Genomic DNA, 23,379 nt, shown 5'->3' with positions numbered 1-23,379 from the left:
TTTTTTGGATACGATAAAAACAGTCCAGCCAATTTAGTATTTTTTCCAGAGAAAAATAAAATAAAAAGAATCGGATGTGTAAAATTCACAGACACGTTTAATTTTACAGACGAAAACCCATCATATGAAGAAGATGAAATTATATTCCCTCAAATAATTAAAACAAACGAAGACAATAAAAATGACAGAGACAAGAGTATCCATGATGATGATGATGATGATGATGATGATGATGATAAAGGCAAAAGATATCCCAAAAGAAATAGAAGGCAACCCGATTTTTTTGTGGTCGACAACATAAAAGATTATCAAATCGACTACTGCTATTCAATGAAAAATGCGGCAAAAAAACTTTAACGAAGCAATTAATTCAGAACAGTGTGATGAATGGAAAATTGCCATGAAAAAAGAAATAGATGCCTTAACCGAAAATGATACCTATACGGTAGTGCCTCTCCCAAAAGATAAACATGTTATTTCTACAAGATGGGTCTTTACAAAAAAGACTACAGCATCAGGCATAGAACAGTATAAAGCTAGATTTGTTGCTAAAGGGTACTCTCAGATTTACGGTATAGAATATTTTTCTACGTTTTCACTGACTACAAACCTAATGACAATCAGAACTTTACTGCAAATCGCATCGCAATATGACCTAAACATCCATCAAATCGACGTAAAAAATGCTTATTTGAATGCCCGAATAGACTGTGAAATTTATATTACCCCTCCAGAGGGATTTATAATGAAAAATAAAAATAGCGTGTGGCGACTTAACAAGTCATTATATGGTCTAAAGCAAAGTGCTCAGTATTGGAATACAGTATTTCATGATTATATTATTAAAGAATAATTCAGACAATGCGCTGTAGACCCCTGTTTATATACCCCACATTAAGACGATAAACTACTGATTTTGGTTTTGTGGGTCGATGATATTTTAATCGAATCAAACTGTGACATAATGTTACGAACAAATTAAGTAAAAGATTCAAAATGACCGATCTTGGCAAAATATCCTGGTTTCTGGGAATAGAATTTACTCAAAGCAAAGGACTTGTTACGATGACTCAATCGAGATACATCAACAAAATACTGTTAAAATTTGGAATGGGAGAGTGCAAGAAACGCTCTACACCGGTCGAAAATAATATTACTAAAAATATACACACAGAATCTGAAATAATAAATGATAAACAATACCGCGAAATTATAGGTAGTCTTATATATTTAATGACTGCAACTAGACCCGACATATGCTATACAGTAACAAAACTGTCACAAACATTATCACGACCGACAATGAAGGATTTAAATAGAGCTAAACAAGTCCTGCGTTATTTAAAAGGAACTAAAGAACAGAAGTTAGTATTTAGAAAATCAAGAAATCCCCTAAAATTAGAACGGTTTTCGGATTCAGATTGGGGAAACGACGAAGATCGAAAAAGTATATCTGGATATTGTTTCAGACTCTCAGAAAATGGGGCTATTATTTCATGGAAATCTGAAAAGCAACAGAGTGTATCTCTCTCTACGTGTGAAGCAGTATTTATCGCGATCACACACACGACCCAAGAAGCACTCTACCTTAAAAATATCCTAAAGACTATTTTAGAGCCAGAATTACCTAAAAGCCCCTAGTAATTAATTGTGATAATCAAGTCAGTATAGTCTTAGCACAGAACATGATAATCAACCAAAGATCTAAGCATATAGATATAAAATACCATTTCATAAAAAACGAGGTAAAAAAGGAATCCATTATTTTGAATTACATATCATCAGAACAAAATATGGATGATGTATTCACGAAACCCGCAACAAGAATAAAGTTAAAGCGTTTTTTCTCAAAACTTGTTGGGGGATTCGACTGAATGAATTTTTTTTTCACGACCACATACAGATGTATATAAATTTCTATATATATATAAAAAAAAATAGTTCTGGACAAGACGTTAAACTGTATCGATTTTATTTGTATTAACACTTTAACTTACTTATGCGTAACTAAGACTTTTGCTGAAATAAAACAAAAAACAATTTTTTTTAAAAAGTAACTTTTTTAAAAACCTTTTCTTTGTAATTTTACTTTTCGATAAAATACTTTTTGCATGCTTATTTTAAGGCGCGCAGAAATTGCGATTGACTTTTATTTTTTTTGTGCACATTAGTTTTCTTTCTTATTTTTCAAAAATGTCCTATTTTTTGCATTGTTTTAATTTTAAAAAAAGCAAAAAAAAAAAAACAAAACAAAACAAAAAACTCTTTAAACGGGTACATGTTGCATGTATGTTTATTTTTATGTATATTTATTTATATGTATGCGTTTTTTCTTTTCTTTTTTTTTACAAAAGTGCATAATCAAATTTAAGAAATGGCTTCTTTTTCACATACCCACCCCTTTTTAAGGTTAAAATACCTTCCATTTCGTTTATTTCTCTTCTCTGTACACATATATATCTGTTTCAACATTTGAGCACAATTAAAAATGGCGTCTTTTTACATGCTAAAATTTTAAGATCCAAATGATTTCTAATTTTTGTTATGTATAATTCAATATAAAAAAATATATATATTTATTTTTGAGCAGAACAAACACAAGGGACTTCCCCATTATAAAAAATAGGGGGGGATGTTGCAATATTTTTTATTCATAATGGGGTATGATCCCACACGATCGGGCGATTCTATTTATAAATGATGCTGTTAGGAACTGACGAATCGAATTAATTCACATTCTGCCACCAACCAATCAGAAACAAGAATTGCTCCATAAATATTAAACCTTTTCTGTAACAATTTCGCATGTTTTTTCCGTCTCAACACAGTAAGAATATTTTGCTCTGTGGAACTGTCTACTGCAAACCAGTCACCTCTCAGGACTTGTGTAACAAGGAACCATCGGAAACTGTTCTGTCTACTGCAAACCAGTCACCTCTCAAGACTTGTTTAGAACAACGAACCATCGGAAACTGTTCTGAAACTAAACATGGCTTACACTTTTTTTTTATATATATATATATATATATATATATATATATATATATATATATATATATATATATATATAATTTTTGGGTTTTTTTCACTTGGCATTCTGTTTTTTAAAAGATGTAATCGCCCGATCGTTGAACACAAGATAGAAGCAAGCAAGGTTCACAGAAATGTATAATTATATAGATAGTTATTATAAATTAAAAATAAATTTGATATATTCACGATTCACGTGTGTGTGTGTGTGTGTGTGTGTGTGTGTGGTTGGGTGATGAAATCTGACTATTAGTTGATTTTTGCTAAATTTATTAAACACGGGTATGTTTTCACGTCCACAATGATTACTACATGGGGACGTTATTTTAAAATGTCAATTATGTAAACACGATTTTCGTCTTGCATATTTCATTATTTTCGTACACTGAATTTTTTTTTTTTTTAATTATTACTAGTTTATTTTGCCCTTCTTCTTTTAAATGGTACAAAAGTTATATTGATAATATTAATTCATAATAAAGTTATATCGTGTTACATATAGGGAGGTTAATTCTGTGGTGAATTTTGGAGGTGCCTAATATAATAAGAGAAAAATATGTAAGGAAAACTATATAAAGAGAAAAAAAAAACTACTATTTCCAAATTCATGCGTTAAGATTTCAGGCTCCCAACCACAGACTGGTTGACTTATTGTGGTTGATTTTGGGCGCCATAGTCTTTTTGTACCGTGTGAGTGCCACTGTTACTGCCTTGATGTCTCAGAAGCTCGTTACATAGACGGTGATGTCATTGGCGAATGTGGAAACTCTGGCTCTTGATCCACTGAGCAATACCGCGCAGGACTAGACTTACCTCCTCCCACCTCAGTATGCGAAGTAGCGGCTCCAACGCAAGGACATAGATTAGGGGAGACAGCGGACAGCCCTGATGCACGGACTGAGAGATAGGGAAGAACTTTGAACACTTTTCGTTTACCTGTACCACTGCCGTCGGTGCACGGTACAGTATGGAGACCTATTTGTGGAAGCCTGGTTGGAAACGGTGAACATCAGAACAGATGCCAGGAAATTATGGTTAACCCTACCGAAAGCTTGTACAGATCAGATATTACACTTTGATCTTGTCTCAAAACTCAAGAAAGCAAAAAAGGCAAGCCTTTTTTACTTTTTACCCTGAAAAAATACAACTTTGTTATATATGAGTTGTGGAATTGCATCATCAGTAAAAGATCTAGCTAATTTGCATATTCTTTTAAACATTTATTTTAATTGATTAAGTTTTTTTGGTTTTCTTATGGAATGATCATCTTTAGTTAACTATTACATGTAATTATATTCATGCAGATATTCTACATGATTTATACTTGCATAATATCTGCATAAACAACTTATAGTGAACGCAAACCCCTTTCCACATATATTTATGTATTTTTATATATATATTTGTTTAAAAAATTTTGCCCACCAAATTCCTCTGTCAATTTTTGTTCTGCAGACATGAAACTTTATATATAGGGTATTTAAACTCATGCAAAACATTATATTTGGGTTTTAGCCGGGGAAATTAGTGTAAAAATGTGAAAATTAAAAAAAAAATAGTATTTGCCAGGTGACGACGGCATTACAAATATGCATGCGTAACGTAATAGCTATTAGTTTATTTTAATTTTTAGTCTTCGAGCAAACAATTTGCTAGTTAAGGCATTAAGTGAAACCGCAATTTATTGTAGTTAGAAATTGCGGTTGCACTTAATGCCTTAACTAGCAAATTCTAGCATTACTACAATTATAATTTGCTGACTTCTTTATGAGAAGAATAACAAGAATAGCATTCTTTGAAACTCTGCGGAATAAGGACTTTGTAAATTGTGTTTTGGAGTATTCAGTTGAACAATAAATCTTTATTGTAAAGTTCAACTTGCAGTTTTAATTTTCTTTCTCTTATTTAATGTGTGTATATATATATATATATATGAAAACAATAGGAGTGGGAAATGAAGTCACAGAACTATATATTGGTGGATATAGATTGATTGATTTATTCAATGAGGGAATACAGACAATTAGTTGGGGAATAGAAGGAACTCTTTATGCCCAGGCATTTCGAAGCCTAATGCTTCTCATCAGAAGAGTAGAGAAGATGCTAGGTAACATAGTGGGGATGCGGCGTCTAGCATTGGATTCATTAGGAACGAAATAGATCAAATAAAATTATACATGATATGGGGGGGTCGAATTCTAAATAAAGGAGGAGCATATTATATATAGTGCAATGCAGAAAGGTGTATAGAGTCTTTATCATAGTCTTAAATGTATGTAGTACATGTTTTAGTGTTAAAGTTGGGGGTATAGCGTGGATGGGTGATAGTTCTATTTTAATGGCATGTAAGGTGCCTATTATCTATGGAGGGGCATTTTTTTTACAGATGCAATCGAAACGACAACGGCACTATGAATTAGGGTATAATTTTGAGAGGGATATTATGGTGATGATTTAAGGTGAAAGGGTGGGTAGTTTTAAGGCTATGATACTGGATTCAGAGTATAATATATGCTAGGTAATATGTGGCAATATTTCTATGTTTTCTTTGTTATAAGGCAAAGGTAGAGAAATAGGGTAGCAAATTCTTTGGAGGTGTCGAACTTGACAAAACAGATTTGGTGCCTATTATCTATGGAGGGGCACTCTTTTCCTCTAACGCACTAAGCTACAATAAGCTCCCTCCTGGTTAAGCTTTACTGAGGGCAAAACAGCCGAAACGTTGTGACGATAACAACCAAGATGAGGAAGTCAGTCTGACAATCTCAATCAATGAAAACATCTCATCTCAAAAATACAGACAATTACTTTACTTGACTTATCCAGATATGTTTAGTAAGGAATACATCCCCCTCTCATCTAAAAATATCCCAACCCCCTCCCAAAAATCCTACATCTCTAAATTAATAGCAGCTATCAATAAATTCATGATTCATGTTAGATGGAAAGCATACCACCATGACCTCAACATGAGTTTAAAACAAGCTCACTTGGGCACCCCACAACACAACTCCCCGCCCCACAGTAACTTAACAAATCCCCCTCTGCCACTAAATAGTAAATCCCGGCAGAGGGAGAAGGAGTGAATGGCAGCCAAATATTACGGATTAAAATCAACCCAATTCCCTAAAGCTAACGAGCACTTAGAAGAATTTGAAAACGCCCTAATTAATCTAATCAAAAAAATAATATTTAAGAAACCCAAAAAACATCCCAACCCGACAGTTAATAAAATAAACGGCTTTGCACATAAGATTAAAAACGGGACAGAACTCTTTGTACCCACGGATAAAGCTAAAAACTATTACAAATTGAACTACCGAGCTTATGAAGGCCTGATATATAGAAGCTAAGAAAATTGTATAAAGAAGTACCGCAAAACTCTGTACAAACTATCAATTACCAAGCTAAGAATCTTCTTACTAGCATGAACCTAAACAACCACACAGAAATCTTCACCCCCAGCTACTCCAAGATCCTCTTTAAAGGACCATAAGCCAAACTTCATTAGCAACCCATCTATTAGGCTCATTTGCCCTTCAAAATCAGATCTAGGAAAAATAAGTAAAAACATACTAGATAGAATAATGCCAAATATAAAAAAGAAAATAAGTTTCTCTCCCTGGCAATCTTCAGACAATGTTATAAATTGGCTCCTAAACCTAGAAGACAAATCAAGGTTAAACTTCATAACATTTGACATTGACAACTATTACCAATCTATCTTTCCTATCCTATTAAACAAGGCACTCATCCTTGCAAAAAATAACTCAGACCTCTCCGATTTAGAAATTAGACTAATTCTACTAGGAAGAAAGATTTAATACAATTTGATAATAAATTGTGGACCAGAAAAGACACTCCTGATCACTTCGATATAGTGATGGGTTGTCAGACTCTGCCCAAGTGACAAATTTGGTCGGAATCTTCCTATTAGATGAACTTAAACACAGTTTCAACAATAGCGATCTGCAAGGAGGCCTGTACAGGGACGACGCCCTATTAGTAACTGGAGCTAAACCCAGGATGTATAACAACACCATAATTAAACTAAGAGAATTCTTTAGCAGCTATGGCCTTAGTATAATGATAGAAAAAGAAAGAAATACCTCAAATTTCTTAGACGTAACTTAAAGGAAGGATCATATTACGTGTAGCATAAATCAAATTTATCACTTCACTATGTCCACAGATTCTCCAATCACCCCAGATCCGTCATTAAGGCAATCCCTATATCAGTGTCTAAAAGAATCTCAAATCTCTCGGCAAACCATAACATATTCAATGAAAACTCCACCTTTTATAACAACGCACTAGCAAACTCAGGATACAAAGACACAATTAAGTATGATGTGAATAATGGTAAGAAACACTCCAGCACCTTAGGCATAGTTACCCACAGCATGACTAAACGCAAATCTAAGCAAAATAATAAGGCAAGATCGAATCATAAGAATCATTTGCAAGATAATCCAAACAATGTAAAACACATACAAAAAGAGCTCAAACCCCTAAAAAACGAATCAGAAGAAAGAACAATATTTGGTTCAACCCCCCCATACAATAATAACGTCCAAACTAATATCCCAAAAGAATTCTTTAAAATAGTAGAAAATTAATTCAAGATTCCTCACAAATACAGCTCTATCCTAAATAAAAACTCTATTAAATTATCCTTCTCAACTATGCCTAATATAGAACAAACCATTATAAGCACTAATAATAAGAAAATAGAATTGGCACAGAAAATAGTTAACGACAACCCAAGTCTAGCTCACCCAAATTGCAACTGTAATGACCTAAATATCTGCCCACTGGAGAATGACTGTAACTCAGACGTCATATATTCTTGTACAGTAACCGAACTTCCATCTAACACGACAGCAAATAACCAGATAGCCCAAGCACATAGAACTAGTTATTCCAGTAAGGATCCAAATAATCCAACAAATAATAGCACGCTAACTGAACAACTGATCACACAACCGATAGGAATAGGCGATACTGAGCCGGAACATAGAAACTCAATTTACCCCCAGATAAATGAAGAATCTTTAAATGCACCACACACAAACCCCAAAATACATACCTACATAGGATTATCTTCCTTCCCGATAAAGGCCAGAATTGCAAACCATCTACAATCATTCTCTAGAGAGACCCCTAAAACAAAAACTACCCTATCTAACCTAGTAAGAAATTTGAAACAAAACAAAATAAACTTCTCATTAAAATGGAAGATATTAAGAAAATCCAAATCTTACAGCCCAGGCTCTAAATACTGCTTACTATGTAATGCAGAGGCGACCAAGATTATAACGGTACCTAATAAATTAAACATTCTCAACTCAAAAATAGAGATAATCTGCAGTTGCAGGCACAAACAAATATCCTCGTTGAAAATATAACAACAGACAGCAACTAATATTTAACACTTCTAACACTAACCATGAAAACAGCATAACACCCTCCCTCGCTGCTCCTCTCCCCTAGCTAATGGCTAACACCCCAAATTTTAAATCTTTTTTTTTTTCCTCTGTAATCGCCACTAAGACTTGGTTATCCGCTGTGATCACCACAAAAACTTTAACTTTTTGATATAAACTATTAGCACACTCTCTGAATATATAAGGATTATATAACATTAATAAAAAAAAAAAAACCCACCTTGAACCACCTGCCCCCGGCAAGATCTTACTAATGCTACAACTACTTTACTCATAGCTTTTCAGACAATTATCCCTAACCAAATCTCATCTCGCTAAATCTTACACTTAACTCCACCTATAAAACTGCAACCAAACTAGCAACTATTAACCAGTTACACCAAAAATATGTCCTCACCAATTTAAGGCCAAAGCCTAATGAAATTCCCTCTTTCCCTAACTTAAAAACATGCCCCACCCCCGCTTCCAACTCTCTCCCTACAAATCGTACTAATTTAAACATTTAATAATAAAAAACCAGCACATATAAACTTATGAAAGTAAAACAATTCAATCCAGAAATATTTATATTTAATATTTAAATTTACTGAAATTTACTTTACGATAAAGACTTCTGACTTTCAGTCCCCCCGATATAGCTCCTTATTGAGCAATACGCTTTTGCTATATGGGAATATTACTTTCTCCCCTGGGCCTATTCTCTGCCCACCTGGATTTATAACCCCGAAAGACATTGGACTCCTTCCGATAATGGATTACCCAGGTTGTATCAACTTCTCTTTTCGTATAATTTTTTCCATATAATTATCCACAATCACTCAAAAAATCATTTTCAATAATTGTGCTGAAAAGCAAAATAGCGTCCATTCATAGCTGAACATTTTGCTAACCGCATTTCATTTTCTCTGATGATATGAGCCATTATTGAAAATCCATGGATTAAGGAAATTAAAATAACCCCTTCTATATACTCCTTTCGTCAAACAATAAATTCTTAATTCAAATATATGTCTCTATATGTTGTTTTTTTTTTTTCAGAATTTAAAATTTAACCACGAAACTTATATATTGCTCTATTCTTAAATATTGAGCATTTCCTTTTTGGCTAGAATTACCTTGAAAGTATTACTTTAAGTAATATCTATCAGGATTTTTCATCTGAATTCTATCAGTGTCTTATATATATATATATATATATATATATATATATATATATATATATACTAGCATGGGTGCCCGGCGTTGCCCGGGTGTTTGGATGTGTATACTGAGCAAAAAAAAAAAGTTAATTTTTTTAACTTTGACCCCTATTATGACACCTTAAAATTAGATGTTTTGGGCTCGAATCAAGTTATTAAGTTAGATCTATGTCCAAGGAACCTATATCTAAAATTTCAAGTGTTTAGACCTAAAATTGTCGGAGGAGTTCTGTAGAGTTCTCAAAGGTCAAATCGTTGAACATTGATTCCGTAAAAGCCAAATTTCTGGCCGAAACTGATCAAATATATTTTCCCAAATCTCAGTACCTTGTATATTAAATTTCGAGTCTGTAGATTTAAAATTGACAGAGTTATTGCGTAGGGAAATGTACACAGACACACACACAGAAACAGATGGAAGAGAACTTGAATGCCTACTGGAGAGAACTTGAATGCCTACTAGACACTGTCCTCGAGTGTCTAAGGTCTCTCTGTACAGGGGTTTGTCAGAACAGTCTAGCATGAGGATACTTTTTCCATAGAAGTAAACCCTGACCAAATATTCAAAACCACATAGTATTCGCTGCCCAAATAAGACCTCCTTGCTATGGCTAGCCCACATTAGATTTTACGAGGAATGGTGCACCTTCTCCAAGTGATGTTACCTCAAGTAACAGCACGAAAACTAGATACTCCACCAAACTAGATAAATTCTTGTCCTGGAATTCAGTAAGACCAAGAGACCAAAATAAAAGATATAATACAATATATGAAAATGGTTAATTGAGGAGAGGAAAATTATGTTCTCAACTTCTTTATTAACTCAGTGTTTGAGAAATAAAGAACGTAAGTGGAACATTTGAATATCTTTGTATCTCATATAGACTTCAAGTGTTAGCCATAGGTTGTGGGCCTCTTGATTTTTGAGAACTTCGACTGAAGTAAAATAAAACAAAAGATAGACACGTTTACTTATATATATATACTAGCATTTCGGCCCGGCGTTGCCCGGGTGTTTGGAGGTGTATGCTGAGCAAAAAAAAAAAAAAAAAGAAGCTACCAACTTTTTTAGCTTTGACCCATATTATGACCCCTTAACATTTATTGTTTTGGGCTCAAATCAAGTTATTAAGTTAGATCCATGTCAAAGGTCAAGTCGTTGAACTTTGACCCCTTAATAGCCAAATTTCTGGTCGAAAATAGATCACATCGATTTTCCCAAATCTCAGTACCCTGTATATCAAATTTCGAGTCTAAAATCAAAAACAAAAAAAATGGTCAATTTTTTAAACTTTGACCCCTTAAAATTTATTGTTTTGGGCTCAAATCAAGTTATTAAGTTAGATCCATGTCCAAGGAACCTATATCTAAAATTTCAAGTGTTTAGACCTAAAATTATCGGAGTTTGGTAGAGTTCTCAAAGGTCAAATCGTTGAACTTTGACCCCTTAACCGCCAAATTTCTGGCCGAAAGTCAATCACATTGATTTTTCCAAATCTCAGTACCCTGCATATCAAATTTCGAGTCTGTAGACTAAAAATCGACAGAGTTATTGCGTAGGGAAATGTACACAGACACACAGACACGTTCACTTTTACATATATATATATATATATATATATATATATATATATATATATATATGTGGGTGTGTATATGTATGTGTGCATATACACTATTCTAATCCCTTATACCTCATTCTCGTATTGCATACACCCTAGGTATCCAACTCTGCCCCCATTTAACGAAACCAAAATTTAAAAAAAAAAAATTTTTTTTATCGTTTCTTCTTCCTTTTTTTTTGTTCATTTTACCCTCAATCCCTTAAATATATTTCATGTGTCTTTTTTGGAACTTGCCTTTATCTGTAACCCTTAATTTTATTCACCTTTTAGTTATTATTATTGGCTCACATGGAGCTTTCACACAAGTCAACAAACGATCTGATTGGAAATCTGTGGTGTTCGCTGGACGGTGAATGACAGCAAGTCTCCCCAGACGTCCAGCTCTCTCCGCCTCCTTCGATAGCATTTGCAAGTAAATTTGCGTCATCGCAACAGCCTCTTACCATTGATTTCTCGCTGGCAGTGACCATTGGTTTATACTGGAATTTGAATGGCGCTAAGCCTCCCCAAGGTCCCAGTTCTCTTCGCGTTTGTCCAACCGAGGTCTGGCCAGCGCTCTCTCCTCGGTTTTTTAATCCTTCTTCACCCTTCTCGGCTCTTTGGTATAACTTTTCTATTGGGAGGAACGGTGATGAGACAATGGGGGGGGAGTTACATGATGGGGGTGTAGAACTTGCAGCTTCAGTGTTCTTCATTCCCTGTAACGCTTCTTTGTTATATTGTCTTCTTGTATTATTCTTCACATTCAAGGGTTTTCCTTAATATTTCAGCCGTTTTCATTATCGTTAGTCGTATTTTTGCAGCTATTCCTCTGATTCCATTTTCTAACATTCTTTTTTCAAAGTTTTTCGGAATTGTTCCTAGTGCTCCTACTATTATCGGTACTATTTTGATTTTCTTCATCATCCAAATCCCTTTTAACTCTCTGGCTAGCTCTGTGTATTTGCTTCGTTTCTCCTTTTCTTTCATACTCACCCTGTGGTCAGCTGGGACAGCAAAGTCTACGATTTGACAGGATTTTTCATCCTTGTTTATTATTACGACATCTGGTCTTCTTGCTTGGATGGGTTTGTCCGTCTGTATGTCCATGTCCCATACTGTTCAAGGGCATCATGGCTATGGTTCTCGTTTTCGAGTACTGTTGCGGGTTTATGCTTGTATCATTTGTCTGTATGCTCAAAATGCAGTCGTTTGCACAATTCCCAGTGCACCGCCCTCCCCACTTGGTCATGTCTGTATTTGTATTCCTTTTGGGCCAGTTTGCTGCATTCACTTACTATATGGTTTATCGTCTGCATTTGCTGTTTTCTTGTGTTTTATTGATCCTTGCTTTGATATGGTTGGTTCTTATCGCGTTATCTTGTGCTGCCGTTATTAGAGATTCAGTTTCTCGGTTTATACGTCGTTTTCACAGCCATGTCCAGGTGTTTTCGTTATTCTCATCTTTTGTCATTCTTATGAATCTTCTGTGCAGTTGTTTCTTTTCCCATTTCTCTTTTCTTGTTTTGTCATTTGTCTCTCTGTTTTCTGTTTTGTTGTTTTTTTCAGTGTCGCTCGCTGCCATTATTATCCTTTCAGTGTTTTGTATTATGTATTTTTCTAGTTCTTTTTTTGTGTCCTTCACACAGTCTTCTATACAGATCAATCCTCTCCCGCCTTCTTTCCTTTTCACGTAGAGTCTGTCAATATCGTCCTTTGGGTGTAGTGCATTATGCATGGTCATGAATTTCCTGGTTTTCTGGTCGAGTTGTCTCAGTTCTTCTTTTGTCCACCCTATAGACGGTCCAGAATATCTTACAACCGTTTATAGATATATACTGCCCATATATTTATACCTTTTATTAGGTTTCTGCCATATAATTTCGTTTTCAGAAGTTTTCTTGTTCTCCTGAGGTATTCCTTTCCAATTTTCTCTTTCATTTCTGTTGCTCTGATGGTGTCCACTTCTAGAATTCCCAAGTATTTATAGTCGTCTTGTTCTCCTAGTGCCCTCATTTCTGTTTGGTTCGGTAGTTCCATGCCTTCTGTCATTTCCAGTTTTCCCTTTCTTATAAATAGTAGTGCACACTTTTCCATTCCAAATTCCATTTGGATATCTTGGCTGAAGATCCTGGTAGTGTTAATTAGTGTCTCTAGCTCCTTTTCGGTCCTTGCAAAAAGTTTCAGATCGTCCATGTACATCAGGTGATTCATTTTTTCCTCTGTATTGGAGAACTTGTATCCAGCTTGGCACTTTCTCAGTATACTATTCAGGGGCATCATGGCTATGATGAACAGTAATGTGATAGTGAGTCTCCTTGGAAGATGCCTCTTTGTATGTTAATTTCTGTTATGTGTTGTCCATCAGCTGTCAATGTTTTCATTGCATTTTCTATTACGTTGGTGATCTCGCTTGCTATTTTATACATTTTTAGGCATTCTATTATCCATGCTTGGGGGATCCTGTTGTACGCTTTTTTGTAGTCGATCCATGCCATGGCTAAATTCTTTCTCCTTCTTTTTACCTCCTTTAAGACTTTTGATCTATATATAGCAGATAATGTGTTCCTCTTTTTCCTGTTTGACATCCTTTCTGATCCTTGGGGATGAGTCTATGGTTATTCAGAGAGTGGTAGATTTGTTCCCTCAGTTGTGCTGTCAGTATCTTCCACATAGTGGGTAAGCACATGATTGGCCTATAGTTGCTAGGGGCGGTTCCTTTTTCTGTGTCATTCTTTAGCAGTATGGTTCTACCTTTTGTCATCCAGTCTGGCATGCTTGCTTCTTGTATACATCTTCTCAGGTTTTGGGCTAGCCTTTTGTGTAAGGTTGTGAATTTTTTGAACCAGTATGCATGTATCCCGTTGTGTCCTGGTGCTCTCCAGTTTGCCATTTTTCCTATGGTTTTCTTTAGGGTTTCCTTGCTGATTTCATTCACTGTTCCTTCTTCGATTTGTTGTAACTCTTCTTTCATATCTTTCAGCCATTCGGCATTTCTATTGTGATCGCGTCGCATTTTACTCCAGTAAAGTTTTGTTTCTGTCGGATTTGGTTGTTCTGTTTTTGTTTTTCCTCTGTTCACATTTTAGTAGAATTTGCTTTCGTTAATTTCAAATGTTCTGTTTTGTTTGCATTGTTCAGATTTATATCTATATCGTCTCAATCTCGCTTCTGTTGCTTTTATTTTTTGGTCCAGTTCTTCATGTTTCTTGTTTAGCCTCTCCCTGCCAGTTACATTTCCAATATTCCATTTTCTCCACATTGCTTTCTTCCTGTTGATCATTTTGGTTTCTTTTTTATGTTTGTGTATTTGAGTTTCTAGTCTTATTTCCCATCCAGGTTTTGTCGGTCCGCTTGTTCCCGGTTGTTTTTCTGATTTGAGATTCATACTTACCATTTTGGCGCCTGCTTGTTTAAGTCTGTGATTGTATTTGTTGGGATGTGTGGGAGGAGCTTGTTAACCTTGTCTGTTTCTGTTTTTAATTTCTTCTGCTCTTGGTTCCTTAACGATGGGAGCTTTGTTTTTTCCTCGTTCATCAGCTGTATTATTTTATTTATTTCATTTGCTTCATTCTCTGTTAGTTCTGTGTCATTGTTCTCGGTTTCCACGTTTATAGACTTCGTTCTTTGTTGGTCCTCGGCCTTTGGTGTTTTTACTTGTGAGGCTTCAACTTGTAGGGTATCTCTATGTGCGGTTCCATTGGTCGATGCTTCTTGTTCAGTTTCATCATTTATTTTTCACTGAATTTCTGCTAGTTTAGAGAGCCAACCTTTCTTAAGTACCAGTCTTGCTTGTTCCGCAATTCTTTGTTCTGTCACATGGTAGTTACTGGATAGGTCCCATAGTTCTTTTATTCATTTCCAATAACCTCCATATCTATATTTAGGATGACTTCTATAGTAGTATTCCATTACGAGTCTATTCTCTTTTGTTATCCATTTCTTCGTTTTTTTTTTCATTTTGATGATTATCATGGCTATGCTGTGTTTGTTCGGTATCATTTTGTTCCCTGAAATTAGAGTTTATACTTATTTGTTCAGCGTCTATGTTATTTGAGTTTCTGAAATTAGAAAGTTGGCCAACATCGCTGGATGACAACCGGGTCCCCCATGCTGGCTACCGAAGGAGCACCTGCCAATCATGACACCCAGATCTTTCTTCTGGGTCCCATGGTTTTGGATTATTTGTAATTGACATTTTTCATGTTTTGGTGTTTGTGGCAACACCGAGCCCAGAATTGTTTTACCTGTGGTTCTGACAAAGGGATAGCGTATAGCTCCCATGTATACAAACGGTATTGTGCACTATCACACATACGTATGGGACATGAACAACAAAAAATTTTATTTTTTAAATTGATAAATAAACAAAAATAAAAAAATCAAATAAAAAAAAAATCCAATTAAGTATTTTACTTAGTAAAAGTCGGAAATAATGCCCTGAATGAAGGCGTTTGAAGATAGGTCTACGTTACACCATACTGAGTAGCTGCTAGAAATGTTGGATAGGAAAAGAGAAGGAAGGCATTTTTCCCCGCCGCTGTGGTAGTATTTAATTCCCTCGTTCAAAGACGGGGCAAATTTCTACGTTAATATCGATAAAAGGACTGGTTTCTGTTATAAATTCGGTGTAACATTTAACTAGATAATTCGCTTGTCGCCAGTCTGGCTATTTTTTGAGGATTTTCATAAAATTTAAATTGACAAACAGAATTGTACATTTATATCGTAACAAAGACTGCTTCCTGAAATAAATTCGAAGTAATATTTAATTCTTTTTTTTTGTTTTGTTTTTTAAAAAAGACGTAAACTCACATTTCATTGGTTTCTTTGAAGGGGTTTTCTGCCACGTGTGTGCTAACCCTTTCCTATTTGGGCTCTTATATTGAGTTAAATGTCAGGTCGTCGGTCAGGAGAGGATAAGGATGGGGGGGGGTGTAACAGTCCTTTCTAGCACAAACATACGCGCATGTATATATGTACATATGTATACACATACACACATACGCAAAAATTCTGCCCGTCTTTGCCAACAAAGAATAAACATGAGTTCCTCTTTCTCCAGTCAAGTAACGAATTTCGCCACTCGCCCCTCTGGATATTTTTTGCATTCATTTTTAGAGGATTATATCGCAACAAAAACTGCTTCCTGAAATAAATTCGAAGTAAAATTTAACTCTTTTTTTTGTTTTGTTTTTTAAAAAAGACGTAAACTCACATTTCGTTGGTTTCTTTAAAGGAGTTTTCTGCCATGCGTGTGCTAACCCTTCCCTATTTGGGCTCTTGTATTGAGTTAAATGTCAGGTTAAATGAAGAGAAATAATCAAACGGTTAGACACTTGTACATACCTCGCTTGCTTCAATCTTTATACTCCATAGTAAAAAATAACCAGAACCATGGATTGTTAGCTTAGAGTAAAATCTGAACGAGATGTTCTCTTTTATTTACATTGGAAGAAAAAAAAAAGAAAGTAGAAAGGGAGATAATCCCTACATAATTTTCTTGGAACAAGAGCAGATAACTTTTTTAGGGCATTGATATTTTTAACACTCCTCCTCTATTGCTGACAGTCTTTATTTCCAGTTCTTTAAGACCTAACAGTTCCATGAGCTTCACAAACTGTGTGCTCACAAGTCGTTTTGTCTGCTACCATGTCTTTACTCTGACAGTACTCCAGTTTAACTGTGTTCTTTTCCACCTGCTCTCGAATATAGTGGAATTTAATGTCAACATGTTTGGCCCTTCCATGATGCTGTGGATTCTTTGTCATATATATTGTTGTCTGATTATCCTCGTAGATAAGTGTTGGTGTAACTGAAGTTCTTAATAAAGCACCTTGAAGGCGCTGCATCCCAACAGCTTCTTGTGCCGTACTTGCTAATGCCATGTATTCAGCTTCAGCTGTTGACAACACAAGTTTGCCTTTTACTTCTCCAGCTGACAGCAGCTCCACTTAATTTAAACAAATAACCAGATGTTGATCTGCGATCATCTAAATCACCAGCCCAGTCTGCATCTGAGTACCCCTGGAGATTGGTAGCTTTCTCCTTGTCATACAATAAACCGTATCCTCGTGTACCATTTAAGTAATGAAAGATATGCTTTACAGACTTTCAATGCTCCATTGTAGGCTGAGAGCAGAATTTTGCAACATTTCCGACAACATAGGCAATATCAGGTCATGTCCTTGTTGACAGATACAGCAGACTTCCAACTGTTGATTGATATAATTCTTTGTTGACCAGCTTACTTATTTCAGTTGTCTTCATTAATTTTGCCCCAGCATTAATTGGAGTTGATGCAGGTTTTGAATTTTTCATCTGGAATTTTTTTCATGACTTCTGCTGTATATGCTGATCAATCCATATTTTCCCTGATTCAGGGTAAACAACCTTAACACCCAAAAAATGATGCAGTTTTCCCATGTCCTTGATTTTGAAAATTTTCCATATAGTTTCCACAAAATCTGGAATACAAGTTGAGGATTTGCTTGCCACAATTATATCATCAACATAAACAGAAACGATAAAGATTTCTCCCCCTGAAGATTGTATGTAAATACAGGGATCATCTACCAACTGCTTGAAGTTCATCTTTTTCAACTGAAAATCCAATGTTTCATTCCAACATTTTGGAGATTGCTTCAAGCCATATGCATATATTCGCTTCAGTTCACAGAAAAGATGTTCTTTTCCTTCAACTTTAAAATCCTCAGGTTGCTTCATGTAGATTTCGTCCTTAAGTTGACCATTTAGAAATGCAGTGGTTATGTCCAATTGATGTAGCTTCAGGTCATGCTGTGCTGCTATAATGCAATAACAGTTCGCACAGATTCGAATCTGACGACTGGCTATTTTTTGCTATTGGTCTCGTCATAATCAATTCCTTGTTTCTGTAGAAAACCTTGAGCTACCAGTCGAGCTTTATAATGCTCCATGTTTCCATCAGCATCATACTTCTGTTTAAATACCCACTTGCTACCAATAGCTTTTCATCCACTGGGCAATTCCGTAAGATCCCATACTTTATTAGTATGTAAGGAGGAAATTTCACTTTCCATTGCTTTCATTCATTTTTCTCAGGACTGGAAAGTGATTCTCTCATCGTCAATGGGTCATTTAAACTATGAGCTATGTAAACCCATTCACCATATATATCTGGAGTTTTATTTATTCTTGATGATCTTTGAGGTACTGTTTCCTGTGTGTTTTCACTAGGTCCTTCCACCTCCTGCAAGTTGTCATCATCATCATCATAGCTGTCTTGATATTCAATTTCTACTGGAGATGAGTTTGCTACTTCCTTTTCCTCCTGTTCAGCTATTGAACCTGTTTCAAGTAATATGACATCTCTACTATGGAATACTCTAGATTTTCTGGTATCATAGTCATAGAGTACCCCTTTACACCAATACCATAGCCAAGAAATATGCATTTCTTTGCTTTGGAATCCATTTTAAATCTGTCATCCTTTGGTACGTGGACAAAAGCATTACATCCAAAAATGCATAAATGTTTCACATTAAGTTTGCGACCCTTCAATACTTCATATGGCGTCATACCCTGTACAGCAGTTGTTGGGCTCTAGTTTCGAATATATGAAGTCGTGGATAAGGCCTCTGCCCAAAATTTCTTAGGCAGCTTTGAATCTGATAACATTGCTCGCACTGTTTCCACTAATTTTCGATTCATTCTTTCTGCTACTCCATTTTTTTCTGGAGTTTTGGGAACAGTATATTCATGTCGAATACCCTCCCTTTTCAAATTATCTTCAAATTCTCTTGAAGTGTATTCTCCACCATTGTCAGTGCGTAGGGTTTTTATATTATGCCCAGTTAATTTCTCCACCATGGCTTTCCATTCCAGGAACATTTTAAAGGCATCTCTCTTGTGCTTGAGCACGTATATCCAAACAAATCTTCATTTATCATCAATAAATGTTATGAAATATTCAATGCCACCAAGCGATTTTGTCTCTATCCTTCCACAAATATCGCTATGCACGATTCCTAGGAGATGAGTGGCTCGCTTTCCACCAGATTTTGGAAATGAGCAACGATGGTGTTTTCACTCCACGCAAGGTTCACAAAAGTTTATATCATTGGTTACATCATAGTCAATGCCAGTTACGAGCAGGTCATTTACTAGTTTTTGTAAACTATTTTCTCCAAGGTGGTCAAAACGTCTATGCCAAATCTCCTCTTTTGTGATACTACCTAAGCAGGAGTTCGCTGCATGGGTTGCTTCATTTACGTCACTGCAGTTTAAATAAAAGATGCCCCCAATGTTTGAACCTGTAGCCACTATTTTTTGCCTGTTATCCAGTATTTGACATCCTATGTTATCAAAAATACATGTTTTCCAGATTTAGTGCCTAAAACACTTAATAAATTGTAAGACAATTTAGGAACATATAAAGTATCATATAACCTGCATTTTTGGTATTTCCCATCTGGTACGCTCACATTCAGTTCTATTGTTCCTGTTCCTAGTGCCTCAACAGAGAATCCGTCACCAAGGGTAATTTCCTCTGTTACATCCAATTTTCTGAAATTTATGAATTTCTCAACATCATGACACATGTGACATGTTGCTTCGGAGTCCACGATCCAGTTGCTCCTTTTATCCTTGGATAATAACGCATGATGTGTGAGGAGTCCAACAACGCAATCACTAGAGTCACTTGATTCACCCTGTGTTTTCTTAGTGAAAAAAACTTTCTTTTTCCGAGGGTTCGACTTGAAATTGCCGTTATTATTAAGTAAGTGACAGTCACGTTTAATATGCCCGTTCTTCCCACAGTGATACAACTTTGGCCTCCCTTTTGTTAACGTGGTGTTTAGACGCCATGGCTTTCAATTCGGTATCATTTAGTTCCCTCTCTTTAATCTTGGTTTCCTCATGCAGCAATCGTTCAGTGACTAACACCCATTTAGGAACGTCCTGGCTTGCTTCAAGTGCTGTTACCAACATATTATAAGAGTCTGGAAGAGTAGCCAGAAGATGAACAACTCTATCCTCCTCATCAATTGAATCGCCAATGACTGCTAATTCATCAAATATTTCCATCATAGTTTTGATGTGTTCATGTACGGAATCGCCGTCTTTTAATTTAAGAGAATATAATTTTCTCCTCAATGCTAACTTGTTCGCCCACGTCTTCTTTTGAAACTGATTAGACAATTTCTTCCACACTACTACATTTAACTCGTTTTTTGTTTTATTTTTTAAAAAAAGACGTAAACTCACATTTGGTTAGTATCTTTTAAGGAGTTTTCTGCCATGTGTGTGCTAACCCTTTCCTATTTGGGCTCTTGTATTGAGTTAAATGTCAGGCCGTCGGTCAGGAGAGGGTGAGGATAAGGATGGGGAGGTAATAGTCCTTTCTAGTACAAACATACGCGCATGTATATATGTGTTAAAAATTAAAGCTTTTTGGCGTGTCCTTTTTATTTATTTACTTCTTATTTATTACTTTTATTAAACGTTCCTGCTGCTATTCTCTTTTACTGTTACTTTTAATTAATGATACTTTTAATGATACTTTTAATGATACTTTTACTGTTACTTTTAATGATACTTTTACTGTTACTTTTAATGATACTTTTAATGATACTTTTAATGATACTTTTACTGTTACTTTTAATGATACTTTTAATGATACTTTTACTGATACTTTTAATGATACTTTTACTGTTACTTTTAATGATACTTTTAATGATACTTTTAATGATACTTTTAATGATACTTTTAAAGTCTGTGTGTTCTTACATGTTCTTACTTATGTGGGTGAAAGGAAAGCCTTTCCCAGATGATGCAGCCTTGATTCCTGAAGTCACGTCGTTGTTAGAGGACCAACCTGGGGTGTTTTACAAAAACGGTTTCCAGAGCTGCATCAAACGATGGGAGAAATGCATAACTCTGGGTGGTTCCTATGTAGAGAAAGACTAATAAATGTGCCAAGATTCGTTGCTCTACTGCTATGGGAAGTGGGTCAGGGGCATTACTTATTGCACGCCCCTTGCATATATATATATATATATATATATATATATATATATATATATATATATATATATATATATATATACATTATATATATATATACATTATATATATATATATACATTATATATATATATATATAATATATATATATATAATGTATATATATATATATATTTATATATGCATTTGTGTATCTTCTCGGTAAGGATAGCGTTTGAAGTGTTACTTCACTTTACAATCTTTGTATAGTGGTAGCAAAACAACTGACCATGGTTGGGCTTTTAACCCTCTAATGTTTTTGTTTCTAGAAATGGTGGTGATAGGGGGCCAGGGCCCTTTTTTTATCAAAGCTTCATGGTTAGCCTCTGTCATAAGTATCATATCGCTTCCAAAAGAGAGAAAGTTTACACCATTACTTACCTCTTCCTGCCTGGTTTACAAACGGCTGCATGATAATAGGGGTCGACATTTTTCTCCTTTTAACAAAAGCATTTATTACCGTTAGTTTTGGCAACACTTAAAATGTCTATTTTAGTATGGCATGTGTTCCTTTTTTTCTTGTACCACACGCATCGACCTCACATTTACACACGCATTCTCTTCAAGGTCTACTTTGCTTCTGCCTTGAGCACGTGCTGCAAATTTTTCTCCTTTTTTTTCTTTTTTCTTCTCGTGCCAACCCTCACTCACTTCCTAATTTGCATATGTGCGTTTTTTTCGGCTAGTACTGCTGCTAATCTCTTCACAAACCAGCCACCTCTCGTTGCCGCTGACCACATCTTCCCACGCGCTCATAGGCACTATGTTACACTGGATGGCATAAGAAAACTGCACACCATGTTTTTGAATGGAATCAAGGTATCCTCATATCAGACCCCTGTACAGAGATATCTTAGGTCCGCAAGATGTGCATTTACTGCATATGTGTTTCTATGGTCACACTCATTTTTAATATGAAAACTGTATTGTTTTCTCTCTTCTTTCTTCTAATCTTTTCACATCTTCTTCATACTGTTTTAATGGTTTTATTGTTTTTCCTAGAAAATAATGGAATCACCAAGTTATGACATAACTGCTCCAACGGATAAAGTTGAGATCAATTCTGGCGGTTTTAAAGAAAATACTTTAGTGGAAGTCAGGCAACATTGGAGCAAGAAAATGGAATTTATTTTGGCTTGTATCGGCTATTCCGTTGGTCTTGGAAATGTCTGGAGATTTCCATACCTGTGTTTCTCAAGTGGTGGAGGTAAGATTTTTGCAAATTATACCAAAACTTTATTGCATGTTTTGATTTTTTGCTTAAGACAAAAGTAATTTTTAAAATGAATATAAATCGATTTACAAATGGTACAATTCACATATGCCAAACTATTTCTATACAACAAGTAAAATGTGTAGATTTTACTAATATATTTTATTAGATTAAATACTATGTAGGTTTAACGTCGAAAATTTGACTGATATTTTTATATATTAGATTAGATTAAAATATGTATTATATATAGAATATCGATTATATATAGAATATCGATTATATATAGAATATCGATTATATATAGAATATCGATTATATATAGAAGGGGTGAATGAAAAGAAATAAGCTTTCAGACAATACAATTGTTTCAGTCTTATTTTTTACTATACACCGTCTTTTGGGTTTTTACTTTAATATTCGTGTCAGATATCTATAAACAATACAATGTTTTATTTTATTTTAAAAAATAAAAACTCAAAAATTAAATGTCAATATAGAATTCAGACGGTTCATACAAACTTAAAAAGTCCTTGAATTTTTACTTTTGCCTTATTTTTATTATTTCCTTGAAAAATCCTTGAAAATATGGAAAATATCTTGAAAATGTCTTCAAAAGGCCTTGAAAATCGTATTTATGTCCAGTGAAAATTTGTGTCAAAATATTAAAAATAAAATCAAAATAAATATTATTAAATTATTTTGTAAGTATTAATAAAAAATACCATTAAAATATTTTTTAAATGCTGAAAATAACATTAAAATACATTGTAAATTACATTATATTATTGCAGAATTACGTCCCTTTATCACAAAACCTGCTTTTACTTTACGCATTT

At 34.9% G+C, this 23,379-nt stretch overlaps 1 protein-coding gene across 9 annotated transcripts in view; it reads left to right on the top strand.

Moving 5' to 3' along the window:
• LOC145295919 (sodium- and chloride-dependent GABA transporter ine-like) overlaps window positions 1–23,379 on the top strand; it is a 916,364-nt gene that overhangs the window by 362,566 nt on the left and 530,419 nt on the right. For all 9 annotated transcript variants that reach the window (XM_080141768.1, XM_080141757.1, XM_080141730.1 and 6 more), the window contains one exon: window positions 22,330–22,534. In XM_080141768.1, the coding sequence (XP_079997894.1) occupies window positions 22,336–22,534 (199 nt within the window). In that variant the 5' untranslated portion in view covers window positions 22,330–22,335. The remainder of the gene's footprint in view (window positions 1–22,329; window positions 22,535–23,379) is intronic.

The sequence above is a fragment of the Euprymna scolopes genome, chromosome 2, assembly GCF_053919585.1.
Source record: "Euprymna scolopes isolate OS-2025 chromosome 2, ASM5391958v1, whole genome shotgun sequence".
Lineage (NCBI taxonomy): Eukaryota > Metazoa > Mollusca > Cephalopoda > Sepiida > Sepiolidae > Euprymna > Euprymna scolopes.
This window is presented reverse-complemented; position numbering and strand designations above follow the sequence as displayed.